At 35.0% G+C, this 24,507-nt stretch overlaps 1 protein-coding gene across 9 annotated transcripts; it reads right to left on the reverse strand.

The window, feature by feature from the left end:
• Positions 1-2,531: 2,531 nt before the first annotated feature.
• On the reverse strand, positions 2,532-8,822 carry LOC149157516 (LRR receptor-like serine/threonine-protein kinase RPK2). Of its 9 annotated transcripts, none has more exons than XR_016261602.1 (3): positions 8,665-8,822; positions 4,403-4,520; positions 2,532-3,355 (listed from the first exon to the last, which is right to left on the reverse strand). XR_016261602.1 is itself a non-coding variant. In XM_089435818.1 (2 exons), the coding sequence occupies exon 2, from the start codon at positions 8,469-8,471 to the stop codon at positions 4,884-4,886; it is 3,588 nt and encodes a 1,195-aa protein (XP_089291944.1). In that variant the 5' UTR covers positions 8,472-8,480; positions 8,665-8,818; the 3' UTR covers positions 4,785-4,883. The 9 variants fall into 9 exon arrangements, 2 of the variants coding, with proteins under 2 accessions (XP_089291944.1, XP_089291943.1); XR_016261600.1 differs by having other exon boundaries at positions 4,398-4,520; XR_016261598.1 differs by having other exon boundaries at positions 8,659-8,822.
• Positions 8,823-24,507: the final 15,685 nt, after the last annotated feature.

A 24,507-nucleotide genomic window follows, 5' to 3' on the forward strand; every position in this document is an offset into this window, starting at 1 on the left:
ACAAGAAGTTTGAATCTCAACCATGTAATTTGTTGCTTATGAAGCATGAATGAATGTTTAACTGGGAGGTCAAACAACAATTGGATTTCCTTCAATTAGAAGAGGGGTTAGAGAAAGCACGAGATAAAAAAAATTGTTATGTATTTATCTATGTAATCAGTTTGTTAGAATTTATCCATGTACTTGGTAAATTAGCATAAGAAACCCCTATAGTAAAATTCATCCTCTCCCTGCTATTTTATGAAGGGAGGAAGGAAATGTGCAAAATGCCCAAGTTTGCATAATACTCTATGAACTAGCATCATGTAATTTGTCATAATATAAATTATGTTTTGGTTAAAACAAATTAATAAATCAACAACCATGATAATACAATCATGCCTTTGCAATATCGTGGATATACCAACTATAAAATCTAAAGAAACAATCTCCTATTTGCTTTTAGAGATGTCATGAGGTTGGAACATACATGCAGTATGACTATGCTCTACCTTGACTTGTTGACATTCAAGGCATTAGTTAACAAATCAAATGATACAATTTTCCATCCCTATCCAAAGGAAATCTCCCTTCATTTTAACAAACAACATCATAGGATTTTGATAACATCAACCTTCAAAGGTCCTCATTCATAGGTATATACATCCTTTCAAAAGTATCATAAGAGTTCATTTGAGTTTAGTGAGTAACCTTCATATTTAGTTTCTAGGACATTTCCTTTTTCCAAAAAGAATTTTATTGGTTTGTACTAACCGTTTTGGTAAAAGGTGACTTAATCCCTGATCTCAAGGGCCTTATCTAGTTGAGGGCTTTTATTGGATAAAGAGCCATATATTCTCAACTAATTGGTATCAATAGATAAATTTATTAGAAACCCTGTGGTTTAATTTAATTTAATTTATTTGAGTTTATATCAATTATTATTATTATTTGGTAGAATTCTATAATTTAATTGTATTTTATAGAATTTTTTTGTAAAAAATTTAGTAGCTAGATAAAATAGATGAACTTAAATTTTATAAGTAATAAATTTAATTGGGTCATAATTGTTGAAATTGAAGAAAATTTTAACAGCTGTTTTTAATTTTTTTACTTGCTTGTAATATGACTTAATGCATGGTTGTAAAATCTAATGCTTGAACTTTATTATAATTAAAACTCATAATAATTACAAATTCATGTTACAGATAGTTTTCAGAAATTGATGTTAAAGCACTTTATTATATAAAATTCCAAATTATATAAATAATTTATATTTACTAATATAATAATTATTCATTTATTTATAAAAAAAGAAAAAATATTCATTTAGTATCTTTTATAGTATTTTTATAACACATCTTATACTTTTAGTTTAAACAATATTTTGAAAATAAACCTAACCGAAAGTTTGAAACTTTTAACAAAAATTTCTAAATATGTGAAGTAATTAGGAATCCCAACCACAAAAACCTAAACTCTATAATATTGATCCTTATCAAAACTTATATATATAACAGCTTCAATAAAGCTATGAGACAAACGTACATGACAAAGCTTAACGTACAAAATTATAAAATGCGACCTACATTACATTATTGTATAAAATTTGGTTGTCTTACAGCTTTATGCTATTAAAAGCGTTATAATTTCAATTTTAAAATGCTATTAACGCATATATTAAAATAAAATAATGTGATAAGTAAGATTCACAATGTGGAAACGTAGGATTCATTAAAGGCAACAGTAAAGTGAATGGGAAAAGAAACATTAAAGTCGACATTATAGTCAAAAAAATGTCTTCAAAAATTATACTCGTATAAAGTAAAGTTGACAGAAGTTTGCACCCATTTAGAAAAGGATGTGGAAGTCAGCTGGCAGGTTATGTGAGCTGATGACACTGTCATATATCATATAATATGATATGCATGTAACTAATATCAACAGGGAATGATTTCAGTAATTTAAAGAAATAAGGTAAATGCTAAAGACAACCGGCTGTCACATGGAGCCTGTCTTTCCTGGTATTTGAGGTCATACACATACACAAAATTATTGACATATACAGTTAGTTAAATAAAATATAACAATTAAGGCAAGGGTAAAGATAAAATAGTACAGCGCAATAAAGAAACACTTCACAAAAAATACTTGCTTTGTAGATCCTGTTGCCTTTCCATGTTAGTATGTTTTGCAGGTATGTTTGCCTTTTCTTGTTGTCACCGTTTATGTGCTTTAGAGATTACTTTGTGGTTTTCCTCTATATTGCATTTTTTAATTGCAAGCATATTAAATTAAATAGAGCATTATTTCTTTCTGTTGAAGATTCTATTCCACATCACCTTCTCCCTTCTATTGTAAATAATTTGATGACAAAAGATAGTATGCTAATGAAAAATTATTTGATGACAAAAGATAGTATGTTAATGAAAAATTAATGGAGGTGGAGAGAATTGTGTTTCTGAACCTACATGGCAAAGAGAATAGAATGGGGATCCTGTCAGCACAGTTTGGCACCTACCTTGTGGTAGGCAACTACGGAGACAATAAGCTGTGTTAAAAGCCTCTCATTGTTTTGTAATATAATATTGGTACATAAAGAAAGCTCATTGGAATCCGATGAAGAACAAGGAGTGGATCTAATTACAGTAGATCAAAGCCCTGATTAGAAACTCAAGGAATAGATTAAAGTAAAATTTTATTGAGCATCCAGAAGGGCAATTGATCTAGAGGATGAAAAGCTTAAATCTCAATGTAGCAATCCTATCTCATTGAATCAAAGTAAGAAAATCCGAAAGCTAAAAGAAGAGAAAAACAAGGAAGATGCTATCCCATATGCAGGAGCCACTGGAGGTGTTGCTCAACTAATCTGGAAATAGCCCTTAAGAAGGGTCACTTACTCCAGTTGGGTTGACTCGCAACATCTTGTCTCTCAGGCACATCATCTTTGCTGCTATTCTTGTGCCATTTCTTTGTGAATCCCGGAGTGCTGCATCCGAGCTGATGTATTCTAGTACTGACCCCTTTTCTGATGCGCCTGAATGCTTCATAGTGTAGTAGGAAGTGTTGCTGTCTCCACCTCCTTTCCCAGCACTTAGCACTCAACAGCCTTCGAAACTGAACTCAATTTTAGTAAATTATTCTGAATCAGTGCATTTCCTCCAGAAAGCAGTATTTGGGTAGTTAGTTAAGGATAGGGTGCACCGTACTGGCCTTGAAAATAGATGCTGTGGTGTGCCGTGAACCTCAAACAGTTAAGCATTTTCCATGGAATTGAAAGGTTGCCAGAGCATTTTAAGTATGGATTGCTGAGTACCGTGTGCTCTTTGTTTCCACTCTTCATTAGAAAGGGATGTTTTCGAGGACAAATGATGATCTGCAGACAAGAAAAGAGTCTTCAGGATGTATCAGACTAATAGGCACTTACGGAACCAACTATGTCATGCAACCTTTATGAGGCAACTACTCTGTTCAATTTGGGCAAAGTTTCGACAGTTAGATCAGAGTTAGAGATGCAGATCTCAGCAATGATGAACAATTTTAGGAAACATATAGATACTCTTGAGATCTGAGCCAGAGTGAACATACTAGTTCTCCTTGCTTACATGGAGAGGGGGGACCTGTGTAACACCCGTTTGGTTCCACAAATTAAATGCATTTGCATTGTTGGGTAATGATATATTCTATGCATTTTCTAAAATTAAAAAACTAAACCCCTATTAGAGGATTTCGTGACTGCGATAACTAAAAATACAAGTGATTATCAAGAATGTGTAACCTTTATTCCATTCAAGCCATGTTTAACCAAATTTGTCAAATAATATATGGAAGACATGGAATTTAAGTCACGAGATAGGTCACTGAATTTTCAAGGCACTAATAATTTAGCTGAAACTTGAAATTTTACCAATCTATCAACTGGTAAAGCAACATCAATAAGCTGACCCCGAGCATATCAATAGTACAATACTTACAAATAAGAATCAAAGGTTGCCAGTAAGGCTAACTAATCAATATCGGGAATTTAGAGTCTAACATAAGATAGCCCGGTTGGACTGGAAGCCTACAGGGACAAGAGGTGTATAGCAGTTGTCAGTTGTAAAGTAAAGTCAGACGCATTGCTTCTAAACAAATCTCTCTTGACAATGGGATTTCGTTCTAGGCACAATCTAAAGCATACAAGTGCTGCAAATTCATTTTCACTGCTGGAATACCGTACCATTACCATGTTCAAGGTGAATTCATGAGTAAATTACCTGTAGGTGACACATCCATTTCAGGCACAGGTTGACTAACATGCAAATCAAACAAAAGAAAGACGTTTTGCCAGCACCATCACAATAGAGAAAGTTCATAATAGACAATAAAATAAGCACATGCAGAAGCAAAACTTTGTTAGAAGCAGCAATTACACAAACCAGACCAGCATGAAACATCAAATGGTAGCCTTCAAATGGGAGTATTGCATTCTTCACAAAGATATTTGTGCCACAAGTAACAGGAACACAAGCAAATCTTGGTAACAATGCAAAACTTTGCCCCTGAAAAATACAAGATGCCTTTATTATTAAATTTGAAGAAACCAATTGTGTTATAAGATAAAGGTCAGTACACAATCCTTAAAATCCATGTTAATGCTGAACGAGAGACTCAGTTCTAACTTCTTTCCACATTCTTCAGCGATTCTATTTTATGGTTCATAAATGAACAAACCAGTTTAAGTAAATACCATTGTATCCAAATGATTGGGGGAAGGATTTTTCAAATTTTTTTCTTGGATGTGCATCCTTTCTGTGCAAAAACAATTGAAAACATAACAATTCTAATAACAATTCAAATGTGCAAATGCCTCAAATCGAGGCCTTCATTCTAGCATCACAAAATGAAATGTAGAATGGATTTGGCTAGCTTAGTCGAGGTGGCTGAATTTGTCTCAACCTCTCCACAACTTGCCGCATTAAAGGTCTAATTGAAAGTGACTCTCCAGTACACATAACAGCAAGGTGAAGTGCTTCAACTAAATCATCATGAGGCCCTACATCCCATAAACCTTCGGTGTAAAGCTCACGTGCTCGCCCTTCTCGAAGAAGCATACATGACCAGGCAACAATGTTGAAACCATTACCATAGCTGGAAAATGAGGGATCTAAAGCCTTTTTGCCAGAAAGTAATTCCAGCAGCACCACTCCATAGCTGTAAACATCTGCCTTATCTGAGACTCGGCATGTCATAGCATACTCTGGAGCAAGGTACCCAAATGTCCCTGCTACATCAGTTGTTGCATGGGTTTCAGAGGCTCCAAGAAGCCTAGCTAGACCAAAGTCAGAAAGAAAGGCATTGAGGTCATTATCCAGTAGAATATTGCTGGGTTTGATATCCCGATGAAGCACACGGGGAACACATTCGTCATGAAGATAAGCCAAAGCCTTGGCAATGTCCAATGCAATCTTGTGAAGTATATACCAATCAACTTTCCTAGTTGACGTTTCATGAATGAAGCTTTCCAAGTTACCTCCAGGCAAATAGTTGTAAATGAGAAACATCTCTGAGTCACTGGCATGGTAGCCTATCAGTGTCACAAGGTTTGGATGGCGTATTCTTCCAAGGGTCCTAATCTCTGTATCAAACTGCTGAATCCCCTGAAACTTACCAACGGAGAGTCTCTTCACAGCGACGAACAATCCTGAAGTCAACTCAGCCTTATAAGTTGCCCCAAAACCACCATTTCCAATCAAATTGCCCACACTAAAGTTTCCCGTAGCCCTTACCACTTTCTCATAGGATAATGGAATCCCTATGTTGTTAAACGTGACAACTTCCTTTCGCCCTGATCGGGGACCTGGTGGCTTGGGAATGCAGCGCCTTATATACATTATAATAATGATAAAAGCTACAACCAAAAATGTTATAACAGAAGCTGACGTAATAGCTGCAATCTCAAGAGAGTTAGAATCTGAAGGATCACGCCTTGATCCACCTGTGGTAGCATGCGGAGAGGATGCATATGGAAGAAGCCCACGTGTTTGTTCTGGTTGCTGTGATGGAGATGATGCAGAATGACAAGGGTGAACAAAATGATTACCTTTGAAACTATCACAGTTCAATGTTGTTCCCATCTTTGGTATTTCTCCAGACAAATTGTTGAATGAGAAGTTGAACTTTGCGAGGGATGTCAAATTTGCGAAGTCCTCAGGAATCTGCCCTGAGAATCTATTCTGTTGAAGGTAAAGGGCTTTAAGCTGCCTCAAGTTGACTAAACCTTCCGGAATTTTTTCAGAAAAAGTATTTGAAGAAAGGTCCAATAGCATAAGGGAAGCCATTTCCCCCAGTTCTCCTGGAATTGCCCCCGTAAGTTTGTTTTCTGCCAAATTTAGATACTTCAGGTCTTTCAACTGTTTCAACTGAGGTGGAATGCTTCCTTGCAGATCATTTACACTCATATCTAGGTATGCTAATGATGCTATATTCCCAAGGGTGGATGGTATTGATCCTTTAATTTGATTATGTGAGGCCTCTAAGCACTTCAATGATTTGCAATTCCCTAGTACCTCTGCTGGAATTTCACCTGATATCTGATTGCCACTGAAATTCAGGGCAAAGCTCCGAAATCTCTGGCATGAAGCAAAAAGGGAGTTAGAAATGTTCCCTGTAAGTTGGTTGTCATTTAATAATAATCCATAAGATGGCTGTTCTTTCATCGGCCCTTCATCTATTAGAGGTGGAGGAAGCAAACCAGTGAAGTTATTACTGCTGAAATCATGAAGCACCATCCGACCATCAGACCGAATGGAAGTGAATGGATTGCTTCCCCAAGAACCACACAGGAAGAGAGATGAATAAAGAGCAGCAGAGGTGACCTGAGCTTGTGAACTATCGAACAAGTCATTTATAGAGAGCGGTGGCTGTTTGGGGCAGTCATAATTCGGGCGGGTTGAAATGTTGCCTGATAATTTGTTTCCACTGACATTAAAGAAAAGCATACAAGAAACTGGAAATTCATGAATCATTCCTCTAAGTTGATTGCTGCTCAAATCAAGAAAATACAAGTTCCTGCATCTACCCAAAGCTGTAGGAATTCGACCAGTCAAAAGATTTTGACCCAAATTAAGGATCTCCAGGCTGTTACATTCACCCCAATCCTCAGGTAAGGGACCATTCAGAGTATTCAGTGGAGCCCAAATAATCTTAAGCCGGGGAAGAGTCACAAGATTGGCAGGAATGACTCCTTGAAAATAGTTGAACTCTCCTTTGTCACTATTTGATAGGCCGCTGGTAGGATCAGAATCAGTATAATTTCTGCCCGGAGTGTAGTCCAGCTGATTTGAGAGCACAAGTACGGAAAGCTCATGGCAACTGCCCAACTCCTTGGGAATCTCATGAGTGAGGGAGTTCCTTGAAACATCTAGCGTTTCAAGCATGGAAAGCTTGCCAATCTCTGGTGGGATACCTCCATCTAAAATATTTGAAAACAGGGAAATAGAACGAAGTCTAGAACAATTCCCCAGCTGTGGAGGAATTTCACCAGTCAACAAGTTGCTCGATAGATGAAAATACTCCAGGGATTGGCAGCTTCTCAGTAGATCTGCTTCTATCGCTCCAGAGAGTTGATTGAAAGATAAAGATAAGAATTTCAGCTCCAGAAGGTCCCCAAGACTTGGGGGAATTGACCCATTTAGCATGTTTCCTGCTAGATTTAATATTTGTAATTTGTGACATCTGCCAAGCTCCGTAGGAATGCTTCCAGTAAGAGAATTATACCCAAGGTTGAGCACGCGTAAGGAACTCAAGTCCTTTAATTCTGACAGAATTTGGCCAGTAAAAGAATTGTCCTGAAGTTCAAGTACTTCCAGAGCCCTTAGTTTTGCGATCTCTCTTGGAATCTCTCCAGAGATTGCATTATAAGGCAGCGATAAAATGCGCAACTCTGTCAAATTTCCAACAAACGGGGACAATTTACCTGTAAGCCTGCAGGCCACCTGATTGCCTCCCCGGTACCCAGCTGAAGAATCCAGAATACTCCCTTTTTTACCACAAAGTGATGAAGCAGAAGACAGGGCAGTTGGAGGAATCGACTCCGGCAAAATCCCAGCTCCCGAACAGCTTGCTGAAAGTTCTATTGCAGATGTGACAAAGTGCAAAAACCTAGAGCAGGGCTCGACAGAGCTGTCATTCCCATACTCTTCAAACGTGGAAGAGGAAAAGCCCCCTGGCTGGCAATGCAAGCTACCGCTAATGTTGAGGCCCACAACTCTTCTCAAGCCATCACATGTAACCCCACTCCATGAGCAAGGGTAGTCGTCATTTTCACTCCAATCAGAAAGAACGCCAATAGGATCCTGGCTTATCGATTTCTTCAACTCGAGCAGAGCCCTCCCATCCAGGGACAGAGACGATGCAGTGATCACAAAAGCCAATACAAAATGCAGCAGGCAAGCAAAACCAAAACCCTTGCAAGACAGTATTCTCCCTGACTGCCTCTCTACCTCATGCATTATTAATGTCTGTCAAAGACGAAATGCAGGGGGCTCTAAGCTTAAGCTTCCCACCCAAGCCAAGCCAATACAAGGCCGCCCAAAACTCAAGGGTAACAAAATCTCAAAGCATGTAAACAACAGTGTGCAACAACAAGAGTAACAAGATTGAAGTAATAAGAGAATAATACATAGGTGGGATTCGAACCTGTACCGAATCGCGCTCGGGCCCGTGGGTACTCGCTCCTTCATTTCAAACAAGGCGACAACAGCGGCAGGTGAAAGCGCGTTGATGCCTTGAGATAGCCTGCGGTACCCCGCTCCCTCCCTCCCTCCAGTTTTCTGCTTATTTTTCCTCCCTTTTATTTTAAAATCTTTGGCCAAATTTGACGTAAAGAATGTTGTCCAATAAATTAGTGAATATTCTACGCATGCTTCCCACTTCCATTGACTCTCCACATCATCCATCATCCATGTCGGCCACTGCGTATTCGTCACGCTACACTCCACTTCAGGTCAAGTCTTCCATTCCCCGGTCGCCTCTCCAATACATTCAGCGGCAGCCTCCTCTACAGGTACCTACACGTGTCCTTCCCCACCCAGAAGGCAGTCAACGCAGAACCTCGCTCTTTTCAGTGTTCAGCGCCGACGTTTGACTGGACAGGACTCCTTTATTTCTTCCTATGTGCCACCGCAGCGGTCTCTATACATCCGTTACACTACACGGGAGTGGGACCTCTCACCAAAATACGTACGTATTCTCTACTGTATACTATATTATTCCTAGTCATGTGGCGTGGCATGGCATGGCATTGGCAACATGTGTTTTCTCATAACAAATTAGAGGTCCAAATGCATACCAATGGACCACCTACACCTTCTTGGGTTTTAGTAGTGAAATTATTTTATGGGCCAGGTATACCTTCTTGGGTTTTAGTAGTGAAATTATTTTATGGGCCAGGTATACCTTCTTGGGTTTTAGTAGTGAAATTATTTTATGTCAATTGAGTATATCTTGGGTTGGGTTGGGTTTTAGTAGTGAAATTATTTTATGTCAATTGAGTATATCTTAAGTGGGTCGGAAAGTTTAATGATAAATTTCCTATCCAAGTTCAATTTTTATATATGTTTTATTAGGAGTTTTCTTTGTTTTGACTCTCTTGACTTTTTCACAAAGAGTAATATCTTTTGAGAAAGAAAAAAATATTTCATTAAATTGGTGTATAAGAGACTTTAATCATAACCTCCCCAACCAAGTTCAACTCTTATTGTGACATGATGTTGCGTTAGGAAGAGTAATATCTTTTGGGAAAGAAAAAAATTACTTCAGACCTTTTTATTTTTGTTGGATAAGGGATCCTCATTCATGGGACTTCTTTGTTGGTAAGATAAGAGATTGACCTTATAGAATGATGGAGTGGTTGGCACAATGCAACGTTATCCACTAACCAATGTCAAATCTCATAAGACAACATCCTTGGCTCCTTTTGATAAAGCTCAAAAAGTAAGCTTCCCACTCTACTAAAATCTCAACTCTTACTCAAATAATACAATTTACATAAAAACATACCTTCTAAATCATTATATCTTTAAATTTTTTATTAATTACATAAAACTTTAAATCAATTTAAATGAACTAAAACTCAATTAGAAGTTGGATGGTTGAGAATTGTCATTCCTTGTATTATTTTATTTTAATAATTAAAAAAAATAGATAATAATAAAATATTATAAAATATTTAATAATGACCTAAAATTATACACGATAACGAGGAGTTACAATCATTTTAAAAATAAAAAATATTTGATATATAACCTGAGTTACAATCATTTTAAATAGAAATTATATAATATTTGATAACGTGGAATTTATATGTGGAGAATTTAGTCGCAAGGATAGGGTGTTGATTACTCGGTAACATTCATGGTGACTATGATGTGGAATTGAGTGTGACAGTGATGACAACATTTTATTTATTTTACATGTGGTACACTCAGGACGACGACGGTATCACCTATGTGTTACTTTAGTTCGATGAATCATAATGGTTCTACTCTATTATTTATATTTATATAAAAGGTCTATTGTTCACTTTTTATAAGTAATTTTTTGTTTTTTTCAACTGTCATCCAACCTAATTTCTGTATTAACACTATTAAAGGGATACAAACCTACTTTATATTAACCAACTTTAATGTAAAGGAGAAAAATTTTAATTTAACACTTCCCCAGATTACGAACCATGTTTTTATAAAATTATTTACTAAGGAGTTTTTAAGATTGTTTCTGATATGCATTGTGAATTTAAAATAGTATAATTGGACATCTAACTAGCGAAGAATTTGAAGATATTTTATTTATTTATTTATAAATGATATAGGTTTTCACATTTCCTGGGCATTGAACAATGATCCCACACATCTATATAAAAATGTTTAATTTAGTCTTCTGAGGAAAAAAATAATGTCAATTTAGGGTATGTAAAAATGTTTAATTTAGGGTTGTAAATTTGTTGCAAGCATTTTGAATGATCCCACGTATGTATATCAAAGAATTTATGGTGCAGAATAAATGTTTGGTTATAAGTTTGTTGAATGTATTTTTTATTTTTATTTTTTTTCTTCTTATTATATATTTTGTTTTTTTTTAAGATTATATTAGAGGAATTAGAGAATATATTGGCATGAAGTGTTAGAAATAATTTAAAAATATTAAAATTATATAAAATTATTAATATTATAAATCTGGAAGAGGAAATTATATTATTAAATTTTAAACTGTGAAAGAAGAAAAAATGATTTGGAAGAGGAGGTTATATTATAAAATAAAAGTTGTGTCAAAGTTTATTTTCACAACTAGAAAAGATGTATTTTGTTTATATATTGTTTAATTATTGTATGTTATAATTGTTTTTAGTGAGAATCTAGTTATACAATTTTGAGTGAGATTGTGATCTTTAATTGTTTAAAATGTTTTTTTTTAAATGTGTTTTTGAATAAATAAATTCAACGTCTTGAAAAATTCTGGAGCAGTTGAATTGTATAGACTACATAATTTGAACTTACCATTTTAACGAATTCATGTCAAATCTATATTAGATTTAAAAAAAAAATCACCCAAAAATTATAAAAAAAAATAAAATATAAATTTTTTTTTTAATCTTTTTATTTATTGTTATTACATTTTTGTTTTATTCTTTAAACATTGTATTATAGCTTATAAAAAAAATACATTTATGAGAAAGGTTAAAATAAAATAGAAATGTTAAGAATATATGAAGTTACTAAAAAGGAGATGGAGATTACACTGGTATCAAAAATTTTGAAAAAAAAAAATGTGTGATAAATTAATTTGATTTGAATATTAAAAGAGATGTAAGAGTATAAATTAATTTGATTTGACTCCTAAAAAGAGATGTAAAAGCATATACTATACTAATTACATGCGTAACTTCTCACCGGAAGAAGAGGTATTGATAAAGTTATAGATGTGGATGGTTATAAAAACTCCATCAATGATGAGATGTGTATTGGCCACTCATTTTCTGATATGATGTGGTATTGGCCACTCAATTTCTAAAGAGATTCCATCCGTTAGGATGATTGGTTATAAATAAAGAGTGGAAAATAATATGGATGGATATATTAAGCCAAAGGGAAGGGAGGGTTAGTTAGAATGATTAGTTGAAAATGATATAGATGGACATTAAACCAAAAGGCTTTTACTACGTTGAATATTGTTTTTATTATTATTATTATTAATTTTTTAATTATATTTTGTTTCGAGAGATTCTATTGATTAGATATTAGATATAAAACGAATATTTCAATTATTCCTTGAGCATATGTAAATGTATTCATGGTGCATTAAAAAAAGAGGAGTTGTTTGGTTATTGTATAATTCCAAAGAAGAAAATTTTATAAAATTATTAGATATAAGCATTAAAGTAAAATGATAATAAGCAATAAATTGGCTACGCTATATATGGTTAGGTACATTTTAACACTGAGTGTCTTCCCCAATATATTTATTATACACCTTATCACTATGTTAAATGTAGTCACGCATTATGGGCCAAAGTTTCGCGGTTGTAAATTCATGCCCACCGATGTTTAGGCATCGACCTAAGATATGAAGATGCTTCGCATTTATATAATGTATCAGGTGTGATAATAATATAAAAAATAATATTTAATTTTAATTTGTAAAAAAGTATAATTTAATCATGTTTATTTTAATTATCATTATTTATGAAATAAATCATATATATTTAATTTTTAAAATATTTTATTTATAAAAAAAAAAAAAAGTTATTAATTTAGTTTTGAAGATTAATTTAAGAATGTAATTATATTTTTATTTTTTAGATTGTTTGATTAATTTATTTGAAATTTAGTGATGAATTATTGGAATTGTAGTTTTAAGTTATTAAATTTACATAATCGGAGTGTTTTAGGGTTTTTATGGTTTTACATTTAAAATATAATTAAAAACTATTTTACTAATAATTGTATCTTTGGTGAAAAATGCTAAAAAGTCATACATTTAAATTTTGCCTACTAAAGTTGTTATGAGCCAAATGTGTAACCTCTTATCTTTCTTTTAAAGTTGGTTGTGAAGTCATAATTTTGACTTTCTTTATCCTCTTAAAGCCAATCTAGATCCATCTTAACTCTCCATCTATAAAGCACCAAGAGGGATCAAATCTTTCAACGTGCAAACCTCTTTTTTTAGTGCAAAACTTGAGGAAAGGTTTGCACTTCCAGAGATTTGATCCCTCTCAATGTCTAAGTTAAAATGGAACTAGGTCAATTATATATATAGTGCAAAACTTGAGGAAAGGTTTGCACTTCCAGAGATTTGATCCCTCTCAATGTCTAAGTTAAAATGGAACTAGGTCAGTTATATATATATATATATATATATATATATAGGGCAAAACTTGAGGAAAGGTTTGCACTTCCAGAGATTTGATCCCTCTCAACGTCTAAATTAAAATGGAACTAGGTCAGTTATATCTATATATATCTATATATATATATATATATGGCAAAACTTGAGGAAAGGTTTGCACTTCCAGAGATTTGATCCCTCTCAACGTCTAAATTAAAATGGAACTATGTCAGTTTTATATATATATTATATTGGAAAAACCATAAATTATCAAAACCTAAAGTCCAAAAACCACCATCCATATATTAACTCTATGATCTCAATTTTCCCTGAACTAATAACAATATTTATAAACATTAATTTGTTATAATTTTTCAATTTTGTTTTTATTTTATCGAGTCGAAATATTTACATAACAATACATTACAACATTTTCCATACCAAACTGAAAAATACATTTAAACAAAACTAAACTTTATAATTTACTATATTTATCTTCCCTAAATTACAATTAAAAACATTATAAAACCTCCCTTTAAAAACAAAACCAATCAAACCTTAAAAGCAAAAAATAAAACAAAACAAAACAAGTTATGAGAGATTTTTCGACGTAAATCTCATGATATTTCATTTGTCGACACGTTTCGAACCAACCAGTGTGGTTCATCGTCAGGACAAGTTGAAAAATCAGATTCAGATTGCATCTTAATGGATGTTCTGCTCTGTCTATTTAACATGCAATCTGAATCTGATTCTTTAACTTGTCCTGACGATGAACCACACTGGTTGGTTCGAAACGAGTCGACAAATGAAATATCATATGATTTACACCGAAAAATCTCTCATAACTTGATATAGATCACAAAAACTTCAATTCTATAAAACGAAACAAATCAAACCTTCCCATTAATAATTTAACAAAACAAAGCCTGTCTTATCAAAAAAAAAAATATATATATATATATATATAAACTCTTAAACGCCATTGTACATCAAAAGGGGCATGGTGATAATGACTTGGCATATCATACCGTATCAAAAAAAAATATATATATATATATATATATAAACTCTTAAACGCCATTGTACATCAAAAGGGGCATGGTGATAATGACTTGGCATATCATACCGTCTTACCTGAACAAAGGTATAGTGCTATAAATTTGATCTTTCACCTTTCGGTTAATGTTTTGAAAAGCTCCATACTTTAATGGGGGACCTTAGATTGAAAGGATGTATATTCACACACACTTAATTTTATGTCTGATTTTTACATAATCGAATTTTCACCTTTCGGTTAAGGTTTTGAAAAGCTCGATACGTTAATGGACCTTGTCTACACACACCCACACAATTTTATGTCTCATTTTTACATTAATCGGATGAAAGAGGGAAAATATTAAATAGGGTTAGGTATTGGTGCGACAAGAGATTATCACAGGCTTCGTGGCCCTTTCCACATCACAAAAGGGTAAAATCAAATCTTCCTTTGATTTAAATATGATTTATTTTGGAATTTTATATATTCTTAAAGCTTTTAATATTAATTAATATTTTAAGAGAATATGTTTATATATATATATATATATAATTAATTTCATTCTCTATAGTTATAGAGAATACGTCTTTTTAGTATATATAAGAAATTAATTTCATTATGTATATTTATAAATAGATAATATTTTTACAATAAGGTGTTTTATATCTAATGATTTAGAGATAGTAAAGTAATAATAAAGTAATGATGATTGATGACAACAAATATTATTATTGACGTTGATAACAATATATTAGTGTCGGTGATGAGCAATTGTTTTATCAATTAATATGAATATTAGATTGGTATTTGTGTTGATGACTATGAATACCACATCATTGTCTGTATATGCAAAATGTATTGTTGATGTCAATGACATTCTATACTATAGGATGTCAACATCGATCGCAACATCACTTCATCAACATCAACCAAATGAAACTAGCTTGTCAATTCTTATGGTGTGTTGCATGCTCTGTAACTATTACAACTACTATACTAGATTGTGTTAGTTATATAAAGCCATTATTATGACCAAGTAGGGTTGAAATTAGAGAGTTGTATATATGGATCCTTAGTGATGTATTACACCTCCTCTCATTTCTTATTTATGTGTTTGAATATTGTCATATTATATGTCGTTGCTTGTATTTTTAATATAGCAATGCTTGCTTGTTTAGTAGCAAGTACTTTCAATAGATAAATGCAACTTATAATTTTCTTAGATTATTATATATTCCCATAATACTACATTGGTTTCATTGTTAGTTGTAACTTATCCAAGGTTTGGAAGAAAAACTATGAAAAAGGAGTAAGAGTAAACTTTGTTGATGAGTGAAAGAGAGATAAGAGAGTGATAGAACTAGAAGCTTGGGCATTACATCAAAAAGTACATAAAAAGAAATAGTTTGACCTTGGCACTAGAAAAAAAGGTTTTCCATAGAACCTCAAAACAAATTCCTTGAAGCAATCCTAAAAGTGATCAAGAAGCTCATGAACTTTAGCAACGAATGAGAATACTCCAACAAGAAGGTTTTCTAATCACACATGAGAAACGTTATTGGAAGGAAAAGCCCTTAAAGTGGTTAGAGAAAATCTTGGATGATTGCTATGAAGATTAGAGAGTGGAAGAAAGAGTCTTTGTAAAGAATGTAAAATATATAATTTACATCAATTTGCATGAAAGATTCTTTTGCATCATACCCACACTACTTCATGAACTCTTAATAGAGAAGAGTGCAACCCACATTATTGATAAATGCCCCCCTTTACTAATTCATTCCAGGAAGCATGCTAAAAAAATACAATATCCTTCTCAATTTATAGAGTACTCAAGCAAATAATTTTAAGAAATAAGAGCACACAATTTGAGCTAGAATTTATCATTATATGACTTCTCATATATTTTGGCACTTTACAGGTGGAAATTTTTTAGGTAGGGCCCATTTTAGGCGTAGGTTTGACTTTGGTGATTTGGTGTCTAGAGACTTCCAAAGCCCATTTAGGAACTTAAATAACCATTTTTGGGGTCAAATTTTGCAAACAAAATTTTTTACCCTCTTGAAATTGTTCTAAACATTGAGTTTTTCAACATCATGAAAACTACCTTGATCAAACTTCGTGTGAAGAAGCTACTCCTCCAACAATTTGACCTATCATGTTGACCACCATGATACCAAGTGGATGTCGCATCAGCTTCCACTACTCACACATGTGGAGATCACCAACTGTGTACTTTCAAGAAGATTCTAAAGGGTGAAAAACCTTAACATTGATTGGGAGTTGAGGCATGTTGAAACCCTAACCTTAAATCATTATTATGTCATGTTAAACATTGGGTTGCTAAGAAAGGAAAGGTTTCCATTCTTATTGTGCTTAGTATCATTCCATAGTAGACTAGAGCATTGAGAGTAGATATTGAAGAAAAGTAGTGGAAGTAGAAGGTCCCACAATAGTCATATAAGTCATAGTGTCCATGGAAACTCCATCGTAACACACCTGACCCCCTAATGTCGCATTAGGATTGTGGGGTGTAATTAGACCTAACCTTCAAGGTTTGTTATGAAGATGGGGTTACAGAACTTTCCTCTTTTCTCTACCATCTTAAATTATAATTATGATTATGTCCTTGTCTTCCACTCGTCGAGAGCCTTCCAATGATATAAATGGCATCTCATTACGAGCTCCTTGCACAAAGTTATGCTCATTTGGATATTTACCTTTTTAGGGCCACATCCACATCCGTACAAGCCCATGTGGCTGACATGTAGTGGTCCTTAGCAATGCATTACTCCCATACTAGTCCACATCCTTGGCCCACCTTTCATATAAGATCTTGTCGTATTATCATTTTCCATAATATGTACTTTGTCCAAATTCATAGGGTTCACATATGTCAATACTCTCGTGGCTCTATATGTTGATAATCTAGTATGGGTATAAAACACACCCCACCCCACCCCATGATATGTTGATACATTGATATGGGTAGAAACCCCAATTTATCAGTATACTAATATGAGTAGGACCCTCAATATGCCAATACACCAAGATATCAGTAATTCCCTATAACTGCAAATCCTTGTAATGCACTGATAGGTTGATAAGCCAATGGAAAACTTAGTGTGTGTTGGATTTCCAATTTGCCAATATATTTTCCATTCAATTTTTTTTTTCTTAGACATTTTCCTACAGGTTGTCACCCATTCATTGCCCTTCTTACCCGATTTTTCCATAAATTTGTCGTAATACACTTGAAAATGTTGAAGTAGTTAATTATTGTCATTTTCCTTTATTTTCAATCGATTAAAAAGGATAATTCTTGATTTCTTACTAACGATGATTTTGTGTAGCCAGTTCTTATAACTCCTATGCACTTCAGCAACCAACCACCAAGGTTGGTACATCTATGTGACTCTAAAGAGAATTTTGAGATATTGGTTTTGTCTCTAGCATCGATAAAATGATTTTATGTTATTCACATTGCACCCATGTCTATTCTAGAAGACCCTAGGTAATGATCAACAGATCAGACAGTTCACGTTACGCAAAATTGAGTCATTAGCTTTGGGCACAATGTTTAGGCAAATGGAGCAGAATTTGGAAAAACTAAAACATGGGTTTTGTTTATAACATCCCTAATTAGGTTGGAAGGAAGAATTTCCTCCAAAAAAAGTGTGCATATTGGGAGATATTGGTTTTTTTTCAAATGTTGATTTTTGGTTGTGTTGTTGACCAACTAGGCCACAAATTGAGTGACCAATTAACCAAATGCACCATATCAAGTTATTCTTAAGAGATTTCATGCCAAATAAACCATATGTAATCATATATTAACCTAGGAATGTATAAAAATCAATCATTTGTTGATTAATCATGATTTGGCGGACAATTTTTAGGGGAATTAATTCCAATTGGCCCCTAATATTTCTTGTATAAATTCATGAGAAAAAATTAAGATTAGGGATTGCTAGAGGGTAGATTTTGTCACGTATTCATGGATATCCATGTGGTGACCACTGGGATCAAACTATGTTGTGTTATCCTTGATGTAAACTATGGATTTTTTAATACAAGTTGTTGTGATCATGTTTCGTTTTTTGTTTCATTAATTCCTTTTGTGATTTATGTTTTCTCTAGGAGGAAACATTACTAGTTGGCTTAGGCCCACCAACCCAGTGCATTTCCCCTTCCATCTTGTGTGATTTCAGGTTAGTTTACTCGGTGTGTTGTTTGAATATCATAAGAATTATTTTGTTTGATAGATGTATTCGTTTAGTGGATAGATCACATAGTTTCATGAGGAATGCTTGTGTTATTTATGCATAGATCACTGTATTTTGATCAGTATAGTAAATTGATTATGATTTGGATTTGGAATATGCATGAACTCTTGACTCAGATCTGGCAATGGATCTCATGCGTTAAATCTTGTCTTTGTTCATATGTTGTTTAATATATTGATCATTGGTTTGAGCACACATAATCTCAACAAGTAACTAGGTGAAGGGTTGGATTATAAGATATTTTGTCACTATGTATTTTTATTTGTCCATGATAGCTCTGCTTAATGTATGCAAGATCAGGGAGGTTAACTCTGCAATATTCCATTTACATTTGGTACCTTGCAGATATTATGCAGAGGGTTCACCATTATTAAAAGATACTTCTCTATTCACGCGTGTTAAGACTCTTTTTGTATCTTGTGTGTGTGTATCAAATTGACAAAGGTTGTGTGCTATTTGTACGTTATAAGTTAATTAGTTTCAAGACCTGAGTTTTGAGAGATGACACATTATTTTCTTGTTATTATTAAAGGAGTAACCTATGTACATTGTTTGATGACTAATAATTTGTAGGTTTGATCAAATATTTCTAATAGTGTCAAATAGGATTTTCTTTTGCTATTACATGCTTCATGTCATATCCCCTTTATCTTATATCTAAATCACATAATAAGTATGTGGCAACTGTAAACCCCGAGGGAAACCTAGGTTTAGTTATCCTTTCCTTTTACATGTGTGACAACAATGCCACTTAGCTAGGAGTTGTTTGCTAAGATTAGGTTTTATTTTCTACCTTATGCTCTTAGAAACCATAATGAGCTCTTAAGTCCCTTTTTCCATTGGGGAACTAAGTTAGACATTAGGTAAACCATCGTAGGGGGAGTCAATGCTAAGAACTTAATGGATAAACCACAATGAGATCTTAAGTCCATTTTTCTATTGGAGAACTAAGTGAGACATTAAGTCAACCAACCTAGGAGGAGGAAACACTAAGAACTTAATGGCCTTGTTAGTTAGGAATATTTCATGCTTTAATTAGGACACTACCACTGGAGGTATTCCAATTATTTCTACCCAGGAGACTGTGCTCTGATAGAAACCAAGGTGATGCTAGTTTTTTATACTGGTTGTATGAAATTCCTTTTAGGAAGATAGAAAAATCTTAGTTAACAAGTCTTTGTAGGTCTTTCCTCGGCACAAACTATGTAGTGCCTCTAAGTCTATGACTCTTGGATTGACAAAGTAAGTTTTGATTAATTTCCTTGACAAATACTACATGTAACATTTTGGTGTCATTGTTTGGGAGGCATTAGTGACCTGAGTTTCTTCGATTAGATTCCATAACATTTAAGACTTGGAGGAGGAGGGAAGGTAAGATGAGAGGTAAGAACATGTGCTGCCACCTCAGGTGTGCCCCACAAGCTCGTGTTGTGTTGGTCACACAATGTGGTTTGATCCAAGAAAATGCAGTTGTGTTGACATTATTGAGTCAGAATCTGATCTAGGTGGATATCAATGGCCACCCACCTATTCCACTTAGACCCCCACAATTGTTTCTTTTAGTTTCCTTAATTGTAACACAACTTACTATTTTTTGCTGTTTTTCAGGTCCAAAATTTCCGGAGCCGTTTTAAGGGCCTAAAAGACGTCCTTTTTTTCTTTTTCTTTTTTTGGGGGGGGAGGGGGGAACAGAGAGTTCAAAAAAGTGAAAGTTCAATGTACTAATATTTTTTCATCCTGCTCTTGGAGATCTTTGAAACAAGGTATTATGATAGCCAAATGGAGATCGTATGCCAAAGTTATGACCCTAGGAAGTTGACATTCCAGCTAATCCCAATGGGGCCCATAAGCTTTTGGCTCTTCATCTCCTAAGGTTAGGTTTTTGGATGTTTAGGGTTTCTCATTGTTTCTTAATGATTAAAAGGCCTTTGAGGCTCATTATAGCACAGCTCAAAGGCATGGATCTGCCACATCTCTTCTCGGAGATAAGCTACCAGTGCCCGAGCTAGTTTATTTCCATTCTACATGTAAAAAAATTTCAATATTTTATTAATGAAGTGAAGTTCATTCTACATCTGTATTTTCATTTCATTCTTGTATAGATATAGATAAACGGTATCAAAGCAGTCTACTCATTTTTCTTCTTTTTTTGCATGCCCCCAACGAGGTCAGGGTATAAGGAGTTAGGGCTTGAACTGGTTGAACCTTTGCAAGGTTGGCATCACTGACCCCGATGACCTCCCATGATGGAATAAAAGAAAGACAAGGGAGTAGGAGATCCTTTCAAAATATTGACCGAAGAAGCCCTCGAGCGACAAAGGAACGGGATGATGGACAACTTTTCCCAGATCCTTCGACGGATGCCCATAGGAAACACATATTCATCCAACAACCACCTTAGAGGTGCCACTCCATTTAAGGTACACGTCAACTTTGACATTCCCATATTTGAAGGCCAAATAGATGGATATGTTGTACATAAATGGTTAAGTATGTTGGAAGGATATTTTTTGGTTCATGATTTTTCTAATAGGGAAAAGATTACTTTCGCACTCCTCAAATCTATCCCCCACATCAAGGACTGGTGGGAAACCTATTGTGAGCGGAGGGATGAGAGGGAACCCTCACTGTTTTTCGTCGCACACACTTGGAATTCTTTCTCATATGCCATCAAGGAACAATATTACCCTATCAGGAGCTATGAAGATAAGTACATAAAATGGACCACATTGTTGTAGGGAAGGGACCAAGACATGCCAGAGTTCACAAATATTTTTCATACCCTTCACATGAAGTTGGGTATCAAGGATTCTAAGCGGAATATAGTACTCAAGTATCGCAATTATCTACACAAATACATCCGAGTTGAGATGGATTTCCTGGACATCTCCTCACTTGGCATCGCCTACCGATACGTTGTCAAGATCAAGCAAAAATTTAGCCAAAAGAAGCGAGACTTTGGAGAATATGAAGCAAGGGAAAGGCGCCCCCAAACCGCAGAACAAAGTACAATGCTAAGGTGAGGTGACCAAGGACAACCCATCGAAGCCGCAAGCAAAGAACAACACCACAAAGACAAAGAAGGACATAGGAAAGTGGTGTGAGTTCCATAAGAGCCCCACTCACAGCACAAGTGAGTGTCGAACCAAACAGTCACTAGTGGTCGAGTTGAAGGCTTCAGAGTCATATGCATGTTTTGACTCTGAGTCAGTACCTGAAAAAGGGAAGCAAATTATTGATGCAGAGCCCAGCATCACTGCTACTGATGAGCCCCAAAAATGGATAATTATTTGGGCTCATTCAACTTCCTAATTCGACTTAATCCACCATTCTCATTAGTTTATTGCATGTTTTTAATTATATTTATGCTAATAGAGTGAATTGGGTTAGTCATTATGCCAACAAGTCTAATGGGTGCTTTGTGTAGCCTTTTTGGTCAATTTGGAGACAAAATTGAAGGTTTTAATGAGCACTTGGCAGCCAAATTCGTGGGAGAACAAGGGAGAGGATTTGTAGGAAGGTGTCCCCTTCATTTATGGGCCCTTACCTCGAATTCTACACCATCAGCTCGGAGTTCAAGGGCCACCAAATCAATTAACACAAGGGCAGCCAAGCAAGTCAAGTAGGACTGCTGTTAACTACAAGTTTTGGGCAGCCGAGTCCCTAAAGTTTAGGAGGACTATTGGGGTCCTCAATTTGTATAAATAAGAAGGCTTAGGGCCTCATTTGGGTTAGCTAGTGGTTAGTCATTTTGTAGCCAATGGTTAGTCATTTTGTAGGCAGAAGTTAGCTAGTCTGTAGTTCGATTTTTAGGCAGTAGATTAGCTTTGCTTTCAGCACATTTTCAAGTTTCCCTTGTGGACAGTTTTGATGTAACTCTTATTTTCTTGCTCAATAAAGATGAATCCAGCTTTGCACCAGCTCTAAATCTCTCTTAGGAGGCTGTAGCTCTTGGGGTTGGGCCCATCTCAAGCGCCCAGTACCTCCTTTGTTTATCTTTATGTGTTTTTGCTGCATTCTTAGAATAAAATCTGCTATTTAGATTTAAATATTGTGTTGTTGTTTAGGTTGCTTTTGATGATTAAAAAGGTTTTTCATGTTTAGATTTGCTTGATAGGTTAATCATAGGGAAGATCTTCAGAAAAAGGCTACCAAACACCTTGGATCTCACCTCCCCCTCAGTGGAATCATGAGCTGGGACCAATGTGACTTTGCTGCCAACAAAAACGTTGTTTTGCTTTGCCATGCAATTCTTAGTGTTGGAATCCTCTTTTGTAGATGTTGATATTAGTAGTGTTTAAATGCTTCAGTTGATGGTTGCTTAGTGGCATAAGTTAGTTCATGCATTTCATTTCGAATAAACTGTTGTTCATTTCCTTTTGTTGTTACTTAGGTCAGAATAGAGTAAAGTAACTAGGTCATAGGTTTTATAAGTGTTTGTTTGTTCAGTTTGAAAAACCACTTGCAGAGTACCTATTACCCTTCCTTACCTGCACATACTCCATCCAACCTACCTGTTTCATCCTTCACTCAGAACCCTTACCTTACATTTACCTCATTCGTTTACTTTGCCATGATTCTCATCTTCTTGTGCAACATCGTTTCATCCCTCCTTGAATAAATCTCACCATCTGCGCCACTCCTCGGCTCCATCCTCCAAGTCTTGAACTCCCCTACACCCCTATTTCACCTCCATACTCGTTCCTCCACCTTTTTCCCTCCATCCATTCTCCAAAATCCTCTTTTCAGAACATCCTGTAGAAAATTACAGAACATCCTGTAGAAATCTCTGAACATCCTGTAGAACCCCTGCAGACTTCCTGTAGAAGCTCACAAATGAGGTTTCTTGGTAGCCAAACTTTGTGAAACTCTTTGGAAGGGTGTTAGGGACTCCTTAGACCCTCTCTGAACCTTCTAAACCTTTTCCAAGCATTTCTCCTCCTTGATCCACCTCTGCACAGTAAAAAAATAGTTAAAAGCACATGCATGATAACTCTAACAACTTATTCAAAAATACAAAAAGATGTTTTCTTCAGATAGAGGTAGTCTAGACACATGTATTTTACCTTCATAGAAGTAATGGCATCTCTGTCAGTAGTTTGCATGCTCTCCTTTGCGTCAGTAGGACTAGCTGGTAGAATTAGGGTTTGCTAGGGTTTGCGTTTTCCTTCAGTTTTTCAATCTCTTTTCGCAAATAGATTAGCTCCATTCGAGTTATCTTTCATCCATCAATTAAAAAGCTTCTTCTAAGAGCTCATAGAAGTTGGCTTAAGCTCCTAGCGGACTTGTGCCAACTGACCAAGTGACAGCTGCGGCAAGAGCTAGTACTTGTGCATACAGCATCGTCGCTTCCAAGTTTGTTACGAACTACCGGGTTGATAAAATTAAAGAAGGGAGTCTCAGGAGTTGCAGCATTATTGTTGCAATACTGGGGCTCACCATCTTTTTGGCGCCGTTGCCGGGGAAGCGTCAGATTACTGGTGATTGTTTCTTTTCTTCTATTTTCCACTACAATCTTCTGCTAAGTAGTTTATTTCATTTCCATTATGCAATTTCGCTTATGCAAAAGTAGATTAGCATTTCCCGCTTTCATAGATTAGCATTTCAATTCCGCAATTTCATTTCTGCAAGCGTAGATTAGCATTTCAATTCCGCAAGCGTAGACTACATTTCATTCCTGCAATTTCATTTAAGCAAAATAGATTAGTCCTTTCCTGCTTTCATTTCAATTCCACATTTTCATTTTAGCAAGATAGTTAGTTGCAGTTCAATCTATTTCATTTTTGCAGGTAGAAGTAGAAAAAAAAACAAAAATCAACCAAAAATATTTCTTTTAATGCC

Source organism: Pinus tabuliformis, chromosome 5_2 (assembly GCF_031772625.1).
Source record: "Pinus tabuliformis cultivar Carrire ecotype Pingquan chromosome 5_2, CPIR1, whole genome shotgun sequence".
NCBI lineage: Eukaryota > Viridiplantae > Streptophyta > Pinopsida > Pinales > Pinaceae > Pinus > Pinus tabuliformis.

Bases quoted from the DNA above. Each gene is read 5' to 3' on its own strand.
- LOC149157516 (XM_089435818.1), bottom strand. From the start codon at position 8,471: ATGCATGAGGTAGAGAGGCAGTCAGGGAGAATACTGTCTTGCAAGGGT.